This window comes from Actinia tenebrosa, unplaced genomic scaffold (genome assembly GCF_029948245.1).
Source record: "Actinia tenebrosa isolate PJP-AT-01 unplaced genomic scaffold, QUT_ActTen_1.0 PGA_scaffold5__44_contigs__length_20552954, whole genome shotgun sequence".
NCBI lineage: Eukaryota > Metazoa > Cnidaria > Anthozoa > Actiniaria > Actiniidae > Actinia > Actinia tenebrosa.
Genome location: NW_028292582.1, coordinates 13,050,902 through 13,070,456, shown reverse-complemented (window position 1 = coordinate 13,070,456; position 19,555 = coordinate 13,050,902). Strand labels below are relative to the sequence as shown.

Below are 19,555 nucleotides of genomic sequence, written 5' to 3'. Positions count from 1 at the left end.
TATACAAGTCTGTTCTAGCCCACATAATGATAATAAAAGTAGTTTTACAATCGGACTTTATCGAAGTAAAATATTGCAGTTGAAATACTTATTTATATACTTATATACTTAACTTATTTTATTATTTAACTTTTTTCGTTTTGTGAAAATAGTTATCAAACCTGGATAATTTCGTTTTTGATACAAATATCTTATATATTTATTTTCTTGTTTATTTTATGATTTGTAAATGATTGTTTTCTGGGTTCCCTGTGGAATAGTCATGCGCATTGGAGGTCTTGCCTGATGCAATAGTAGCCGGTATTTTGTTGTTTCGATCAAATATTCCTCCAAAAAAACTTGGTTAGAAAGCGTAATCAGAGCTACAATCCTTCATAAATACCTTGAAAAATAATGGCTGACGGAGATCTCGCATCCCAAACTGCAGATATGAGCCTCCAAGGTAAGATTTCTTAACTTTTTGTTCATAGATTTTACAGGAAATAAATACCCACTCCCAAAATGAAAGAATTGATCTCTGCACGTGGCATTTGATTTTTCATTTTTCTTGCTTTAAAATTTGTATTCAGTATTATTCTGTCTTCAAGAAGTATTCAGCCTTTGTGAACCAATTTTGTATAAAGACATCTTCCGCGAAACACCTTTTGATTAAACAATTCTCAAATTCATTTAAACAATGAAAATCCTGTACTATTTTAAGATAAAGATAATTTTATTCCTTTAATTCCATTTTCATGGCTTGAGATTCCTTATTTTTCTTGGAAAGAGAAAATTATTAATTTTCAAAACCGTGTTTAATAATTGTCCTCCCTTTCGGTAAAAACAACTTTCACTTTCTTTGTTATGCAAATTTAAGAGACCTGAGTTGTGGCTGGAAAAAAAACCTCACTTTTTAGTAACTAGTTAGCTTGTTTACGATAATATGAATCCATATTCTCGATTTCTCGGAGTTTAGTTGTTCCGTTTTCTTAGAAAACAGGTGCTAAACTTTGTACCCATGCCCTGACTTAGATCAGCCCAGAGGTTGTTTTAATATTTGAATAAAAAAATATAATGGTAATATTTACATTTATATTAGTTTCTGTTTGCACCCATATTGTTTTATTTCTCTTATTGTTTATTCGAATCACGCAAATGTTTGTCGAACCACGCTATAGAAAATAACATTGACCCTCATGATTGTCCAAGTGCGTTATAGATTGTCAATGATTATGCTAATAGCGCTAATGAATTTTCACTTTTGGGTAAATGATTGTCCATAAATGCAATTGTCTGTCATTTGGTGTTATTGAAGTTGAATTTCGCGCACAAGAAAATACATTCCGCGCATATGAATGTATGAACGCGCTATTGATTGTCCATTGATGCCTATGAATGTACACGCATATTCAATTGTCGTTATTGAAAGTTGATCTGCGCTAATGATGTTACTTGTGGTGTTGATGAAAGTACATTACACGTTATTGATACAACTATTGGCACAAATGAATGTACATTTTCTGTTAATGAACGGCAAAAGGTGTATATCTCTTCCACAGGAAGCCCAAAACACCATAAAATTTTGAAAGGACAAAACTTGTGTTTAAGTCATGCTATAATCATATATTATTCATGATATTGTCTGGTAACCCTATTCCCCTGTATCTCTCTTAGGAACTCACTCTATATAATGATGTACAGGTTAGGAGTACGGCAGCTGAGAACAGTCTTGTCACCAAGTTCATTGCGAGCTCTTGCCTTGCAGTTCAGAAATCAAACATTATCGATTGAAACCAAAAAAGTTATTCCCCGAATTCCCCTACAGATCTCACTTATACAGGCTGCTAGAATGAGATGTTCAGTAGAAGGATTAGGTTAGTTTATTCCTATAACTCCCTAGGGTATCAAGTTTTTCCTACAGGAATTAAAGATTCCTTTTAGTCTGTACGTTCACTTTCTACTCAAATTAAAATATTTTTAATTTGTGTTTTTTTTAATCAATAGCAAATGGTCCAGTGATGTACACGTCTGAAAAGGAAGGAAGTGATGAGACTGGAGATGGGTCTTTTCAGAAGCCATTCAAAACTGTTATGCATGTAGGTAGTGTTATAAAATATTTGAGATATAACATACATGCTGATTGGTTGGCTACCATTTTACATCAGAGTTCATAGACATGCTAGTGTAAAATCATTCAAAAACATTTTGAAAATATTTTTACTTAAAAAATTATATTTTATAAAAGCAATATAAAACAGCTGCTTATATCTCTGTTCTTTGATAAAAAGACTCTGGGGACTGTAGAACACTTTAGAAGCAAGATAAACACTTGCCTCAGCCTAATTGGTATTGGTCATAATTCATAGGAGAGCTAGGGAGAGGAGAAATGTTATTCTTAAGTTTTTACTTCCTTTTTTTGATTACATGTGTATCACTTTGTACAATTCATTTCCTGAAGATGGATGCTTTGTCTGAAAGCTTGAAATACTGTATATAAAGCATTAGGCTAAAGACACATATTAATTTAAAAATGAAAAACCAACCGATAAAGACACATTATTGGAATGTAGTGAGACTCTGCCTGTATATATTATGCCGACTTAAAAAAAATAGATGAGCCAATTTTGATTCTCCAATTTTCTTCTATGTTCTCTTAATGTTTTACATTCATTTTGACGTTCGTAGGCATTGCACCAAGCTGATGGCAAGGAACCTCAGCCAAGCATAATGGTGGACGGCAAAGAAGATGGAGAAGTGAGTACTGGAATTAAGTTTTTTATACTGTACCTACCTTTACTGATAGGGACTCAGATTTTTATTTCCTTGAATTTCCTTCCTTTCATCAAAACGATACGAGCAAAAAATTTTACATTTTACATTTGTACTATATTAAATGTTTTTTCTCTCTTAATTTTTAACATCCTCACAATCCCTAAATCATTACATTGTATGTTAAATGCTTGTTTAATATGTTTACAGCAGAGATTTGAGAAATTAGCCAAAGCTCAGTTGAAGAAAGTAACAAAGATCTTTGCTGCAGAAAAGAGGAAATCGCAAGAAAGAGAGAAGAAAGAGGTAAAGAAAATACATGTGTTACGCTGCTGAACAACTGCCATACAATAGTTAATTTTCATTTTTGAATTGTTTTATTTTGTTTTATCTTATATTTATAATATTATACAACTACTAATATTTTTTGTAAATATAACCTCATTGACCTGTATTGTTATCTCCTTTAATATTTATATGTGTGTGTAAAATAAAGAACTTGAACTTGATGGATTATCTAGGCAGAAAAATCAGAGCAGAGGGAAAAGAACCTAGAGGAAGCAAAGAAAGTTACAATTAAAGAAGATGAAAGTTTACCTGCTGCAAAAAAGGTAAGCGCAAAAAAACAATATTATAAACAAGCCGATAATCATGTACTTTACTGAGGTTATCAATGTTCTGCGAACTCAGACATTTCAATGGCTTGTTGTAAAATTGGTTTTGGTTTTTGACTGCTGCCATTCAAGAACATAAGAAGTAATGACTGATTATTTTTGATTGACGGTAGCGAAAAACCAAATTTCAGTGTGCAGCTTGTAACTACTGAGTTTGCAGAATATGGAAAATGGTCATTGATCAGCTGTTGGCTAATGATTGACCAACACTGTGAAGGCTTTTTGGGGGCTTTTTTAGTCTCTCTATGGGCCGATGCATGGCCAAAAGGTTGTCAGTTAGTTATTGGTTAATATGTTGTTGGCCAAAACACTACCAGCACCAATTGTGGGTCATATTCCGTACTACTACATGTACCATTGATTAGGTGTTCACTGACAAGCCAATCCTGAAACAAGTTCAGGGCTGGTCAACAGGTTTTAGATACATGATTTCTGTTTTTTCTTTGTGCCAGATCAAAATCAGAGACACCTTCAGTCAGCGGGAGCAGAGGGTGAAAATCTATGGATGGGTTCATAGGCTGAGAAGACAAGGTGAGATCTACAAAGTCCAGAATTTATGTTTTAGGCATTTCTCTTCAAGGTTTATCAGTGCTTACAACGTCTGTCCAGAATTGGGACTGATGTCTGCTCAAACCTTTGCCTTGCGGATCATTCTGACCAATAACATCGATCCAGAACTAAGGTATAACTGAGCTATAACTGATTTGGCTGATCATCATGGGCAACTACTAAGCAGCCATTATCATGTTGTCCTATGTGCCAGCATCTCCTTGATAATATGCAAGGCAATCATCCTTGAGGTGTGGCGGCCTCGTTGATTAATGGTAAGACGCAGTATGTTGGCTTGCATCCCTAAATAACATGCAGATATGTTTTTGAATTTCAGGAAAGAACTTAATGTTCATTGTTCTTCGAGATGGAACTGGTTTTCTTCAATGTGTCCTGAATGACACTTTGGTAAGCACACATAAGATAACTGGTAAATAAGGGGAACAGTTAATCATTGTTTCCAGCATTAGGTTTACTGACAGTAGACTATGTTAATGAATTATTGTTATGGTTTTTGGCTTTTTCCGTGCTCTGTTCAGTAATAAAGCGCGCAGGAAGTGATGTAAGCACGAAAGAAGTGTAAGGAGAAACATGAGCCATAGGTGAGTGCTTCTTACTTATTGAGTGCTTACAGTTCTTCTAAGTGCTTTAGTACTGAATGGAGCAAAGAAAAAGCTATTTTATTCATTTTATTATATAGCTACTATTTTATTTCGGTATTGAATTTTTAAATGCAAAAAGAAAGATGGTCGCAGGATCTAGCAGCACTTCACGTGTGCGGATGGTGTCAGCACTTGCTCCGTTCACTAATAAAGCAAAATTTTTTACCAATCAGTGTGTGTGTACTATCCTAACTATATAATAAAATTGAATAAAGAAGTCATTTCAACGTTCCTCTCACCTCTAGTGCAATACCTATGAAGCCCTTATCCTGGCTACTGAGGCTACTGTCTGTCTGTTTGGAGTGGTAAAAGAACTTCCTGAGGGGAAGACTGTAAGTATCTTATCATTGAGCTTGTTCTCTGATTAAATCATGCTGTGGGTTATTGTGTATTTTATGACAGCTAACATGTGTTAATATATATACAATTAGACTGTTGGCCTATCACTGGCCAGTTTTTCTTGAATTGAAAATCTTTTCTCAATACAAGAAAGTGATGGTTTTCTCGAAAGTTTATACTACTTAAACCATCACTGCACACTCACTGTAGTAACTGTTTATATTAATTAATATTTATTTATTTATCTTTTTATAAAATCTAGAATAACTTGTAAATATAAACGATTATGATTTGTTATATTCATTTCTATTTAAAGTGTGTGAATAAAATGAATTGAATTGAATTGAATTGAAAGAGTTTTTAATGAAGTGATTCAGCCAAGTGTCAACAAGTAACACTCAGCCCATTCAGTCAACTAACATGTCAGCTGGACATAAAATACAGTACATTGATTAAGAACCATGTCAATGTGTGTAGATGTTCTTGATACTGTGTACTTGTTTATATCTGTTTTTAATCCAAATATAATCGCCTCATCTTAATATCAAAGTCTTTAAAAAATTCATAGTAAAACTTAATATTTTACCAGGCCCCTGGCGGCCATGAAATGGCTGTGGATTACTGGGAACTAGTTGGTGCGTCGCCTCCTGGTGGTGTCGATAACCTGGTTAATGAGGTCAGTTTCAGTCTCTTACTCTTGCCACAGCATCTAGTGACCATTACTTATTTATGGGAGGGAAGAGGATTATTTTTCCCAAGACTATTCTGTAATGAGAAAACATTTAAACCCAAGGTAAAGAGTTCTATTCAGAGTTTCCCTGAATGAATAATGTCAGAATAGAATCTACCAGTTTTGGCTTTAATCACAGATTGGGACAATCAGGAATGGAACCCTCAGATCCATGCTATGAAAGCCCAAGATCGAATTGGAATTTAGGAATTGATTTTTGCGGAGGGAGGAAAACCGGAGAACCCGGAGAAAAACCCTCGTAGCATATAGGAGAGCTAACCAACAAGCAACTCTACTCACATACAAAACTGAGCATGGTGGGCTCGAACTCGGGTCAGTGGCCCAATTTGGTAGTGTTCTGATTTACTTTGTCATCTTTCTTGTTTCAGGAATCAGCCATTGACACTCAGCTTGACAATAGACACATTATGATCAGAGGTGACACTGTAAGTATTCCTGTCTCATTTCTCATTTTCCATTCTCTCATCCTAGTATCCATCTGTTGCTAAATTTACATTTGCACAGTAACTATTCCATTCCCATTTCTCATTGTTCCCCTCTTTCATCCCATCTATTGCTGGCTGAATATACATTTGCTGAACATAAATGTTTTTCTTTGCAGTTGTCTCGCATCCTACGAATGCGCTCTGTCATCACTCAATGGTAATATCATGAATAGACCAGTTTCGAATTCCAAATTACCGCTGTGTTCCTTGATTACAGACTCATTTGCACAGGGTTAACCTTGTATCAGCGTTTAAATATTCACAAATACCAACGGTAAAGTAAGGAATGCACAACTTCAACAATACGAACACTTTGAAACTCGACGGACCTTGACTGGAAAACGTGAATATTCTGCACAAACTCGAGGCTAACCCTGTGCAATTGAGTCTGTAATCAAGAAACACAGTGGTAATTTGGAATTCGAAACGGGTCTATTGTTACAAGTTTTATTTTCAATTTTATTTTCTCTCTTCTCATTGGACAATAAGGTGCTCGGCAACGGTTCTGCGTGAGCTGCTGAGTAGGCAACAATATTTATATTTATCAAGTTGGCTCAGTTGGTTGAGCATCAGACTGTTGTGTTGGAGATTTTGGAATAAAATTAAAATGTTTAAGATGTTATTAAATTACAACTAATTTTTTATTTTTTTATTTTTTCTGTTTCAGCTTCCGAGAGCATTATTTCCATCAAGGCTATGTTGAGGTGTGTGAATTTTAATGTACAGCCGTACATAGAATTTTATAGAATTTTTTTGTTTTGCTTTGGCATGCTCCTTGTAAAGTTTGCTCCATTGTAGAGCCCAATGTAGATTGTGTTTAAATATTGTATTTTGCTTTTCAAAATCAAAATGTTACATTTTCATGTTCTACGAAAAGTTTTGAGATTGATTGAGAAAATTCATGTCGTAAAACTGAATGCAAATAAGAACAATTCTATATCCGATTTACATGTTGCAAATGCCAACTGAACAGCTGTACTTCGCTACATGTCACAGTACAAACTTGCGTTTATTCTTTTCACCCCAGAGAGTTTTACGAATCAACTTGTACTAACTCCCGGTCCTTCACATGCAAATGTTCAACTTCAATTGCATACGTAAATGTCGTTGTGCCAAATCCGACATACAGACTTCTCATGGGTGACTGATTTCTATGGTGATTTTCATCATTAATTATCAAAAATTTAAAACTATTATTAATCTATTAAATATTTGATTGTAGATGACCCCTCCATGCATGGTACAGACACAAGTAGAAGGAGGATCTACACTGTTCAAATTTGACTACTTTGGTGAAGATGTAAGTGTGGACTTTCTTCTTTTCTTGGTTAAAATTATATATTTTGAACAATAAGGTCACACACGTTTCAATATTTTTAATGTACTCCGTTAACAAAATTTTATAGCTGTCTATAGCTCCTAATGTTTTCAGAGGTAATTGTCATGACAGACCATTTGAATGATCACTTATGATTGGCTTAACAGACACAAGGAAATTTGTTGACTAATTTCGTTTGTGTTGAAACATTGAAGTAGTGAAACGAATTCAGCCAATGAGAAGCACTGATTCCCACATGAAATGAAAAAGACAAAGACGTGTTAATGGACTACCTCAACGATGGGTTGTCCAGGGGGCAAATAAACCTTTACCACAGTAATGATGTCGATTGATACTAACAGCTCACCACAAGAGAATAGAAATAAAGATAAATTAAGGAAGCACATTGATCACATTTACCCATAAACAAAAGAAAAACACAACTAAAATAGTTGTTTTGCCTCCTGGCAAGATGGCCGCCCTATCTTTGAAACATTCCATTACTGTTTAACACAATGTTTCAAAAAAAAAATTGTATTTCACAGGCATTCTTAACTCAGTCATCCCAGTTGTACTTGGAGACTGCCATACCAGCCTTAGGTGATGTGTTCTGTATTGCTGAATCTTACAGAGCAGAACAGTCAAGAACCAGAAGACATCTGTCAGAGTAAGTATGGTTCAGCTTTTTTTATTTTTTTGGTCTTTTTTTCTTCTTCTTTGACTTAGATTAAATTTAGTTACGTCTGCATTTTTTGTAATAAAAATATTTAGAACTAGGCTTTCAAGCATTCTGGTCATCACCAATGTTTTTTGTGAATTCACATAGATGTGCGAACAAAGAAACAAGTTTGAAAATTAAATGATATTAAAAATGTATTTAGATTGTGTATGTGCATGTACATGTATGTACATGTTTCATGTGCGTATTATGTGTGTGTGTGCATATATTTCTCAGTATTAGTACAAATTTTTAGATATTAATTTTATTTTTAATTATCTTTACTGTAAAGCGAATCGAGGCTCTCAGGATGCGCTATATAAATACTCTTTTATTTATTTTATTATTGTTTGATGTTTTTCTCCATTATAGGTATACCCATGTAGAGGCAGAGTGTCCTTTTATAAGCTTTGATGATCTGTTGAACAGACTGGAGGATCTGGTGAGTCTAGATTCAGCCCTAGATCAAGGAATCCTTTGAGAAGGTGGTGTGACTTGCATTGCAGTTGCTGTTGTTTGTGCTGCTGTTGTTGCTGCTGTTTTTGCTGCTGTTGTTTTTGTTTGTGCTGTCGTTGCTTCTGTTAATATTGTTGCTGCTGCTGTTGTTGTTTTTGTTATTGTTGTTGTTGCTGTTTTTGTTTTGGTTGTTTGTGCTGTTGTTGTTGTGGTTGTTTGTGCTGTTGTTGCTGTTGTTGTTGTTGTTGCTGCTGTTGTTGTTGCTGTTGTTGTGGTTGGTTGTGCTGTTGTTGCTGTTGTTGTTGCTGCTGCTGTTGTTGCTGCTGTTGTTGTTTGTGCTGTTGTTGTTGCTGCTGTTGTTGTTGCTGTTGTTGTTTGTGCTGTTGTTGTTTGTGCTGTTGTTGCTGCTTCTGTTTTGCTTTCTACTGTCGTTGTTGCTTCTGTTTTTCTTGCTGTTGCCCTAAAAAAATTTTTTGATGCTTTCAGGTCTGTGATGTTGTTGACAGAGTGTTGAAATCACCCTTTGCACATCTTCTACACGAGCTGAACCCTGTAAGTAACAAGACCTCTTCATTTTTAAATAGCGTACCATTGTTTAGCACTAGTGTATAGTGCAAATCATTTAAGACTGTACTTTATCCTGGATTCTCTCCTCGCCGTTTTTCCGGTACTCATAAAGCGTTAATCGCGTCTCGGGTCTTGGATTTGATTCCTTGACTAATAATAATAATAATAATAATAATAATGGAACTTATATAGCGCACATATCAAAATTCATGGCGCTTCACAATAAGAAATAAAATAAATACCAGACGTATGTTACAATATTAATGAAATGTCATAGTTCATTGATGTTCACTTTGAACCAGAGGAGACAAAGTTCTTGAACAAATGAGTTTTCAGTTCATTTTTAAATAATTGGATCGAAGAACTTTTCCTAATTTGAAGTGGGAGGTCATTCCACAGTTTAGGGCCAGCAACGTAAAAAGATCTGTCACCATATGTCACCAGACGAGATCTTTGGTCTTCTAGATACTCCATGGTTGTAGATCTGAGAGTGCGCAAATTTTTCTAGACTAGGCATCACATTTGGGTAGAGTTTGTTAGGTCTCTCCCTCGATGCAAGGGTTTTTCTCTGGGTTCTCTGGCTTTCCTCCCATAGCGAAACCTAACACTGCTACCTGCCTAATGCAAACAAAAAAAAAAGTGTGTTTCCTGTTGCATGAGAAAAATAATTGGGGTCGGTAAGTCGGATTTGTTTTACTGATACAAGAGTGGAAATGAGCTTTTTGGGAACCCTGTGGTTCATTTGGGAATGAAAAAAATATTAGGGTTGGCAAAAATAGGCAAGAAAATTAGGGTTAATCGCGCAACAGCAAACGAACTTTTCTTTTTGTTTGGCCTTAAATCCCCTAGTTTGATGACGAAAATAAATAAAAATATCATTGATGTTACCTTAATCTTTTCTTCAGGACTTCAAGCCTCCCAAAAGACCTTTTAGGTGGGTAACTAGTTGACTAAATAAACCTTATTCGTCTTGATACGATATTCTCCTATTTCAGACCACGTGTCATTACCTTGAGTATCGTTTCTTTGTTTATTGGTTTCACATAAGAAGACACATAAATATCGATACAACTTAAACAAAGAATCTTATTCTCAAGAGAATGAGACGTGGTCTGAAATGAGCAAAGCAATACGCCCGAGGTAAAGAGGTCTATTCTTGACAACTAGTACATCAATAATGTAAGATAGACGCACTTGTCAATGGAAATGTTGTTCTCTTACAGGCGAATGAATTATGCTGATGCAATAGTATATCTGAAAGAACATGACATCAAGAAAGAAGATGGCACGTATTATGAATTTGGAGAGGTGCGTGAAACATAAATGCCTTGCTTTCTTAGCCAGGCTCATGATTACGCCGCGATTAGGACATCAAGAGGTCTTGTTTTTTTTTTTGGCTTCAGCCTAAAGGCCACGCTCGAGATAATTCTAGCACAAAATGCATTTTAAAAACCTCCAAAGGATCAGTAGGTATAGTGTTGTAGATTCGATTATAACACTGTTGAGTAGTGAACTGACCATCCTCGGGAACCCAGGGTAAAATTCTAGTCCTGGGTCCCCGAGGATGTAAACTGACTAGCCTTTCTACCAAAATTTCCTTTTTATCGCCGAAAGGTAGAAACGTCGTATATGGAACATTATTTTATTCCTACCAATAAATATATTTGGTAATCCACGTGTTTGTACAGTACATGAAGTACCATACGACTAAAGCCTCGCAATCAAGTCTGATTTTAAGATATTGAATTTTAAAACGTTGTGACGTATTTCCGGGTTCAACTGCTCAAGCGAAACAATGTTCTCAATGATTTAAATAGCTAAAAATAAAATTAAAAATAATTAGAACTTTGGACAAAAAAATCATTTATAAAAAAAGGGCAAGAAAAATCTCTAAAAAGGTGCTTCTCGTTTTGAACCCGGAAGTCGTCATTCCACGTTTGATGTCAATTTTATAAGTTCTATAGCTAGAGTGCAAACAATTAATCCGTGAAACACTAATTACTAAATAGTACAAAATAGTGCTAATTAAACAATAGAAAACAATGGAATTGCATGAAATTGTGCTATTTAGTATTACTAAAGTTTCACGGTTATGTTGTTTGCACTCTAGTTGTCAAGGTCGCGTAATAGAGCCTTTTCGAAGTTCCAAATTACCGCTGTGTTTCTTGATTACAGACTCATTTACTCATGGCTTAGCCTCGATTTTATGAAGAATATTCACGTGTTCCAGTCAAGGTCCGTCAAGTTTCAAAGTGTTCGTATTGTTGAAGTTGTGCATTATTTACTTTACCGTTGGCATTTGCGAGTAATTAGACACTGATTCGAGGCTAAGCCTGAGTAAATGAGTCTGTAATCAAGGAACACAGCGGTAATTTGGAACTCGAAAAGGGTCTATTCTCAAAGTGGAAATAACTGTCTATCTTTTTGCCTGTCTGCTTGTATGTCGGCCTCTCTGTCTCTGTCTGCGTGTCTTGCTGTTGGTATGGATCGTCTTATCTTATGTTTACTGTTTTCACAGGACATTCCAGAGATGCCCGAACGTAAAATGACAGACCAGATTAACGAGGTAGGAACTGAATACTGATTGGCTACTAATAGACCTAATCGGCTAACGTGTTGCTATAAACGTTTCCACCCAATTCAAACCACATGGGACTAAGTTTCATTGTTCGTTATATTTTGGTTTCAGAGTTGAATTCGTAGAGCAAACGCTCCTATTCCCAGAAGGTTTGAATTGGGTGGTAACGTACATAGCAACACGTTAGCCGATTAGGTGTATGACTCTGCCAGCTTTCTCTTCTTTTCCCACTACGTTTTCACTTTCAAATCTCTCTTTACAAACGCATGCTTCCATTCCATTCCCACTTTGAAGCACTCTTTGCATAACTGAAACGGGCATGCCATGTCGTGCCATGCAATGGGTAGCATGGGTGGCGTCATCGCTACTAGTCGTTTTTCACCAATGTGGCCTCCAAAGCCGTTCGACTTACTGATTGGAGCACAGTATTGAATTTGTTTGACGGAGGTGTTCGGTGCTCTCCTATGCTACGAAAGTTTTCTACGGGTTCTCTGGTATCCTCCCTCCGTAAAAATCGACATGTGAGGTGAGCGTTGTGTGCATAGAATATTAAATGTAGTGGTAGTGCGTGTGAACGAAAAGTGTCCTCAATTAGTGCGAAAGCGCTAGAGCGACTAGACACTTAAATAAAGAGATATGTTTATTTGCCCTCGCCTTTGCTTAAGATCATCGTACATGGCACGGACATATTACGAAACTGACCATATCCTTTAAGCCAATCAGCTAACAAAAAAATTAATGCTGAATCAATTAGGCACACCCTCACGGCCACGTCACGGCACGTCCGCACCGGTTTGATATCCTTTTGAAAAACAGACCAGTGATGTCATTTATGGATGCTGTTGTCATAGTAACACATTTTCTTTCTTGCAGCCAATTTTTTTGTGCCGCTTCCCAGTTGAAATCAAGTCTTTCTACATGCAGCGATGTCCTGAAGACAGGAGACTTACTGAATCGGTAAGCATCATGCATGACGTCATCGAACCAAGATGACGTCCGGTCCATGAAACTCGATGCAACATTGCTTTGCAGATTAACAAGCTAGTTCAGTGAACTACGACAAATCAGAAAGTTCCATCTCGTTTTTTCCTTTATATATGGAAAATTATTGTCTAAATTTTGTTACTTTCTTTCTCATAATGTCCAGGTTGATCTGCTCATGCCTGGTGTAGGAGAAATCATTGGCGGCTCAATGAGGATATGGGACTACGTAAATAATACTGAGTATTCTATGTTTTGAGTAGATTGAAAGTATCTCCAGCTGATCCGAAATAGTGACGTAGAAATGACGTCACTGCAAAACTGAGGTGTTATAAAACCTGCGAAAATAATTTTTTTTACCTGTCCACCATTGCAATAAAAGCATAAAACTCATTAGTCTTGTGTTACTGTTATCAACCTCTTATCAGCAACGTATGTTTGTCAATTAGAGGCCTAGAAATCTATAATTTCAAGCGGAAAAGTGACACTTCAGTTTTGGCAAATTTTCTCGATTCTGATTAGCTAACATTTTCTCTCAGACCAGCTGGCTGTTTTTTTGTGTGTTTTTTTTGACGCTGAAATGAGGCCAATGCTGAGTAAATTCTAAAAAAGTTGACTTCGGTTGAGAAGTCCTTAGCTTTGCCTCACTGATATTTATCATTAATTTCCTCTTACAGGATGAGCTAATGGAAGGCTACAAGCGTGAGGGTATTGACCCCTCTCCTTATTACTGGTTCTCTGACCAGGTATGTCGCTTAGCTTCTCTTTAAATCAAAACTATTGCTATTCTTTAAGAGCGAAAGCAAAATAATGTTTTAAATTCACCTTTTCGGCGCTAGCCATCATGGTATAAATGGTGTTGAATTCTGATACGGTCACCAAAACGTCGGACCTTGTTCTCGGATTCCCGTACAAATGTACTGACGTTAAAAAATAGAAAATTAAGATCGATTTCTTTAGTTATCTCTCTAAACAGCAGTAAGAAAAGCTTCAACCAAGTTAGAAAAATGATATTTTCTTGTAATTAGTGAAACTAACTAAACAAACCGAGTAAAGAATTTGTTTAAAAGTCAGTAAATTCGTATCGAAATCCGAGAACGATGTCCGAACTTCTTGGCGACCGTAACACAATAGGACACCATTTATACCACGTGATGGCTAGGCGGCCGAAAAGGTGACTTGCTTCTAAACAACCATACTGCTTTTTTTCCCAGCGTAAATATGGCACCTGTCCTCATGGGGGATACGGCCTGGGTCTAGAACGTTTCCTGACGTGGCTCCTCAACAGGCATCACATCCGGGATGTTTGCTTCTATCCACGATTCGTTGGACGCTGCAAACCTTGAAGCAGTTTTTTCCTAAAATCAAAAATGAGCTGATCGAACTTTTTGCAATTTTAGAATAGAACCGAATTTAAAACTTTCATTTTACAAATGCATTTCTGTTGTTTTGTTTGATATACATTTTTTTGTAGAATTTTTTAGTATGGCTGTGAGAAATCAAGTTGCACGGGACTGACGATAGGGGCTAAACCAATCAGAGCCCGCGAAATGTCTTCTAAGCCAATCAAAATACTTGGTCATTGCACGACACGGTATGACGGTATACGATACGAATTTTCACAGCCATACAATCTCCTCTGAGGCGTAGAATGCCCTCAAAATTATTCTGAAAGTAAACAGAAAAATACAAAACTTTTTCTCAAGTGGAATTTGGGCCATTTATTCTGTATTTTCCTATTATTCTCGCATTCAAAATAATTTTGAAAGGGGATCTTCGGTTATCTTAGTATTGCGATTATTTATTTGACGTTAGCAATAGACGTTACAAGTTCAGTCCACATATCATTTCCTTTATAACACACAATGAGCATTAAATACCTGGCCTCGAGAAAAATATACCTTTTTCTCTCACAGAGACTCTCTGTTTTCCGAGGCAAAGCCAAAGAACTAGATGTTTTATTGAATACTAATATAATTCCCCAGAAATAATAGTTGGAACTATAGTTCAAGTGTATGAAAAGAAATCAGTGTTTTGAATATTATTTGAAGGCTCATGAAATAAAACGTATAGATAAATGTTAACTCGATTCCCAATGTCGATTTTAAGTACTCTATTTAGCTGTGGAATGTTGTAGACTTATGTTGATGGGGTTTCTGTGGTTTTAGCGGGAATTCGCGCCAAAACGCGCGCGCGAACAAGTGAACTATCTATACGATTGAACAACTATCTTTACTCAGCATTTGTTTTATTTCAATCTGTGCGAAGATGAACAATATTCTTTACAACAAATAATTTCTACATTTAGCTTTGTTATAAATTTCTAGCGCAAATATTAGCTTAAATTTGCATGGCAAAATTTATCAATATATCAATAAATATCAAGTTCTAGTTAAAATAAATACTATCGGTAAATATATTTTTTCAAAAGCATTTTCAGTTTATGGCATACCTAAAGAACCTTTTTACGATTTACAAGTTAATAATTTTGCCTTTTCGCTTTTCTGCGCTTTCTTTTTTGTTTGGAAAAACTCTTCAATCTCGAGGTCATTTTTATGCTAATTGGACAAATTAAGCTTTTTCCTTCCTTCGATATTTTCCTTCGATATTTTCCCCCAATCGGCTTCGTACAATTTTCTACAATACTGCAATATTTATCTCCATCTATTCTTCTGCGTACAAAATAAACTTGACGAAGGAACACTCGTAAAATCTCCACTGACCGGTTTGGAATCGGAAAATAAAGAATTGCATATGTTATATGTTCTGGAGAGACCACTTGTTTTGTAGATTGGACGGTCGTCAGACAATGCTTCAAAGTCCTTATACTGGTTTGAACTGGAAAATCAAGAATATGATGTTCGTCATATGCAAGTTCTTTCCACCACACGCAACCGGTTTTGAACCGGAAAAACAAGTAGAACCGCAGATCGAGACGACTTGATATATCATGTAGACATATGATGAACAATGTAAGTTCCTCCTCGGAAATCCCACTAATTAAACCGGTTTTTAACCGGCGGAAAAACGAGAATAGACGTATGATCAAAGCAAGTTCCTCCGAAATGATATGCCACCAAACCGGGTTTGAACTAGAAAAACAAGACTACAGGAAAACAACTTAAATGGTGTTCGTATTCTAGTTCCAAAAAATCACAAGGTCTCTCGATAAAAGATGTTTTCATGAAATCCATTAAAGCCATGGTTTGATATGGTAACTCCAGGAAAATGTACCAACATCATAATACCCTTTAACTGGCTGTCAATCAAGCTTATCGATATCCAATAGCGTGTAGCCTTTATGTCACCATGGAAACAGCCCAATGAAAAACCCTTTATGTGAATGTCAATCAAAGGCATCCATATCCAATAGCATGTAACCTTGATGTCACCATGGAAACAGACCAATCAAGTCGGTCATTGTCATGGAAAACCCTTTATGTGAATGTCAATCAAAAGCATCCATATCCAATAGCATGTAACCTTGATGTCACCATGGAAACAGCCTTTAAATGCCTTCCAATGAAACCTATCGATGTCATGGGGAAACCCTTGAGATCAATCAAACGCTTTAATTGATATCCAATAGCTAGTGTACTTAGTACATGGAAAGACCAATTGAATGTCTGTCAATCGAGCGCATCATTATCCAATAAGGCGAATGGCTTAATTTCAGCTATTAAAACCATCCGAGGAAAAGATGATAGTATCAACTTGCTGGAGGTGGGACCTCCCCCACTTCTTCAGGATCAAATAGCAGTCTCAATCGGTTGTTTTGTCTTGGACGAACTCCTTTTTCTTGGTTCGAGAAGAAGCGATGTTTTGTATAATGTGTCCTCATCCATCAAAAGGTCTTTCGCCATCAAGTAATGGATGACCTACAAAATGAAGAGTTTTTTTCGTTAGAGGTGGGTGCTTTGGTTTGTGATTTCGTGATTTCGTAGCTTGGTGATGCCGATTGGCTGGATTGTGGGTTGTTTATAGATCTTTCTCAAATTTTTCCCGTGTATTCACGCATCATGCTTTTGGGCGAAATGTTCCCAAAATAGACCTCTTCGGCTCTGACGTAATGTTTTCTCATTTCAGACCACATGTCATTCCCTAGAGCATTATTTCTTTGTTTAAGGTTTGCGCTCGGTTGCACATGAGAAGACACATGAATATGGATACAGCTCAAACAAAGAATCTTATTCTCAAAGAAATGACACGTGGTCTGAAATGGGAAAACATTACCCCCAGCCAAAGAGGTCTATTGATTGCCTAGTTCCGATGAATCAGTGATTTTGCGCTCAACAATAGAGGGATAAGGGATCCAATAAGGCCAAACGTATTATACCTTTGCATCACATTCTATCGAGTACGTCGTCTGCTGATAATGGCGAATCTCTTGGATTACTTGCGCAATCTAAAAATACACAATAAAATCCTTCAGGATAACATAATCATCATTATTGATGATGAAGATTGTGATGATGATGATGGTGATGATGTTGATGCTGATAATAATGAAAAAGGAAAAAAAGGAAATAGAAAGGGAGGGAGGTTTGATGCAGAAGGATGAGGAGAGAAGAAAAATGAGAAGAAAAATGAGAAGGAAGGGAGAAAGGGAAGGAAAAAAAAAACATGGATTATGAAGAGGATCTTGAAAATATAAAATAACTGGAATTTGCTTATGTCCTCAGTGTCGGTAAAAACATTGGAAAGCATTGGAATGTAGGTGTTAAATGGGTAAATGAGACCTCCCTTTGGAGCCAATTTCAATAATATAAACAGGACGTGCACAGCTTAACGTACCATTCGCATTTTCGAGAAGTTTATCAGTCCTTCCTCCGTACAGTCCGGCGTCCCGTCCTCAATGAAGGCCAGATCCGTAAGGTAGAATCCAAGATATGGTACACAGGGAGGGTCAGCACTGATAAGGGCAAACATTACGTAATCAATATCAAATATAAATATGGACATAGCATAAACCTATAGCTTTGATATTGAAATATTTACACATGAAAAAAATCAACTCCCAAGAGTGGCGTCACATGGTCTGAAATGTGCACAACAAACAACGAAGCTAAAAGGGTCTGATCTATTGCAAGATTTCTGTAGAAATGTGCGTGTATGACTATATAAGGAGCATCGCGGAAAGTGTCATTGTAGGCTGGCATTAAGATTTATGAGATTCATTTAGCTAATTAAAAAGAAGCAATAGAAGGCCGTCTGCTCGATATCACATGACGGGCAGTGTTTGCCAGTCTTCGAATGCTGGCAATGAGATATTCAACTGATTTATAGGCTTCTTTAATAACTCCCACAATGCTCTATTTTTCGCTCTTTAAGCTCATTTATTATTTTGAATTTTCATTAATGTTTTTCCCAAAAGAATATATTTGACGTCAAACGCGAAAAATAAGGCATCGTGGAATTTTTTAAAGGGGTCTTTACCAATACATTGTCAAGGGAGAAGATCCAAAAATCATTTAAATCTCATGGTTTCGCATTCATGTGACGCACAGGCAATCCACAGGCAACCCAAATTCCTGTATAAGACTAGCATGTTTCTGAGCACAACTCACCATCTCAGTGCATCCCGCAAGTTCTTGAAACGTCCCTCAGCGCTGACAATTTTTTGAAGTTTATCGATTTGCGAACGAGCCTACGAGAACGAAAGCACATATCGTATTTCAAAGAAGTTAGTCAAAACGAATTAAGGATTTAATGAATTTTTTTGCTCAAGACCAATTACACTCGTTTTCAAGTTTGAGTACCAATGTCCCCCCTATCTCCCAGAGATATGAATATGACGTATAACATAGCCAGTCACTGTTAAGTACCTGTTTAGAGACCTTTTCCCAAGTCTTTTTAAGTCGAAACACAGAGCTGCTTAGGAAGGCTGAAGTGATTTCTAATACAGAGTTGAAGTTGTGCAAGTCTCTACATGTTTCCGCCACGTTGGCCCATTTCTCGATGACCGTTGCGCGCGCTGACGGCGTTTGGCGCTTCAGAATTTCCGAAGCAACTAAAGCACTGGCCTGAAAATAAATTAAAAATAAAAAAATAGAAAAAAATAAACTATGCGAACAAATATAAAAAAAGATCAAGGTTGCTCAGGTTTTGCCTCGATTTCGATTTTGTGTGAAATATATTTTTGTCTTGGAATGCACTATTCAGTATGCAGTATTCAACCTTTTTGAAATAGCTGTATACTGTTAATATTTGTGGATATACACTAAAATAAGATTAACCCTGAGTAGAGGAGTCTGTAATAATAGTCTGTAAGTACAGATATTTTGGAATGTAGCTCGCCCCAGTCCTTCAATCCTTTAAATTCTTGTATCCTACCTCGTTAAACCGCTGACTGACTCTTAAGATGTTCGGCGCAAGAGTATTCTTGTTCGTTTTCATCCATGCTAAATTAAGAAATTCACTAGATAAAGGAAATCAAAGAAAAAAATAGTAAATTTGAGCCGGTTTCTTTTCGTACAGAATCTCTACATAGTATAGATATTTTTACTGATACGGCGGCCATCTTGAATTATGGGATGTCGAGAGGTCAAACACGTAGAAATTTATAAAGCATAGAGTGGCGGGGTTATGTTTTCAAATGATTTGTAATCTTGGTGTTTTACATATTGTTTCAGCTACCAGCAAATTCGATTGCTTTTTAGATGTGCTTCTCATTGAAAACCGTAATGTTATATTAAAAGACATCCTGACAGCTGTGCAGTCTATGAATTT

General features: G+C 36.4%; 2 protein-coding genes across 4 annotated transcripts in view; one reads left to right on the top strand and one right to left on the bottom strand.

The window, feature by feature from the left end:
• The first annotated feature begins 278 nt into the window (after window positions 1–278).
• LOC116293898 (asparagine--tRNA ligase, cytoplasmic) lies at window positions 279–14,910 on the top strand. Of its 3 annotated transcripts, none has more exons than XM_031701405.2 (24): window positions 279–442; window positions 1,654–1,853; window positions 1,984–2,075; window positions 2,665–2,733; window positions 2,962–3,054; window positions 3,270–3,359; window positions 3,875–3,953; window positions 4,309–4,379; window positions 4,879–4,965; window positions 5,562–5,648; window positions 6,092–6,148; window positions 6,325–6,365; window positions 6,876–6,912; window positions 7,431–7,508; window positions 8,072–8,193; window positions 8,617–8,686; window positions 9,187–9,252; window positions 10,173–10,201; window positions 10,491–10,575; window positions 11,786–11,833; window positions 12,719–12,802; window positions 12,993–13,055; window positions 13,504–13,572; window positions 14,041–14,910. In XM_031701405.2, exons 2-24 carry the CDS (start codon window positions 1,670–1,672, stop codon window positions 14,170–14,172), a joined length of 1,833 nt encoding a protein of 610 aa, XP_031557265.2. In that variant the 5' UTR covers window positions 279–442; window positions 1,654–1,669; the 3' UTR covers window positions 14,173–14,910. The 3 variants fall into 3 exon arrangements, with proteins under 3 accessions (XP_031557265.2, XP_031557258.2, XP_031557271.2); XM_031701398.2 differs by having other exon boundaries at window positions 2,959–3,054; XM_031701411.2 differs by lacking the exon at window positions 1,654–1,853 and having other exon boundaries at window positions 2,959–3,054.
• A 147-nt stretch (window positions 14,911–15,057) lies between these two features.
• LOC116293877 (ras-specific guanine nucleotide-releasing factor 1) overlaps window positions 15,058–19,555 on the bottom strand; it is a 71,532-nt gene continuing 67,034 nt past the window's right edge. Inside the window, exons 22-27 of the mRNA XM_089037962.1 lie at window positions 19,160–19,244; window positions 18,652–18,849; window positions 18,394–18,473; window positions 17,621–17,738; window positions 17,163–17,231; window positions 15,058–16,704 (exon numbers count right to left, since the gene is read on the bottom strand). Coding sequence (XP_088894088.1) covers window positions 16,576–16,704; window positions 17,163–17,231; window positions 17,621–17,738; window positions 18,394–18,473; window positions 18,652–18,849; window positions 19,160–19,244 — 679 coding nt within the window. The 3' untranslated portion in view covers window positions 15,058–16,575. The remainder of the gene's footprint in view (window positions 16,705–17,162; window positions 17,232–17,620; window positions 17,739–18,393; window positions 18,474–18,651; window positions 18,850–19,159; window positions 19,245–19,555) is intronic.

Excerpts from the sequence above, each read along its gene's own strand:
- LOC116293898 (XM_031701398.2), top strand. The coding sequence starts at position 1,670 with ATGATGTACAGGTTAGGAGTACGGCAGCTGAGAACAGTCTTGTCACCA. Across the intron at positions 7,509-8,071 it reads TTGACTACTTTGGTGAAGAT|GCATTCTTAACTCAGTCATC; the intron begins GTAAGTGTGGAC and ends TGTATTTCACAG. Across the intron at positions 12,803-12,992 it reads ACAGGAGACTTACTGAATCG|GTTGATCTGCTCATGCCTGG; the intron begins GTAAGCATCATG and ends CATAATGTCCAG.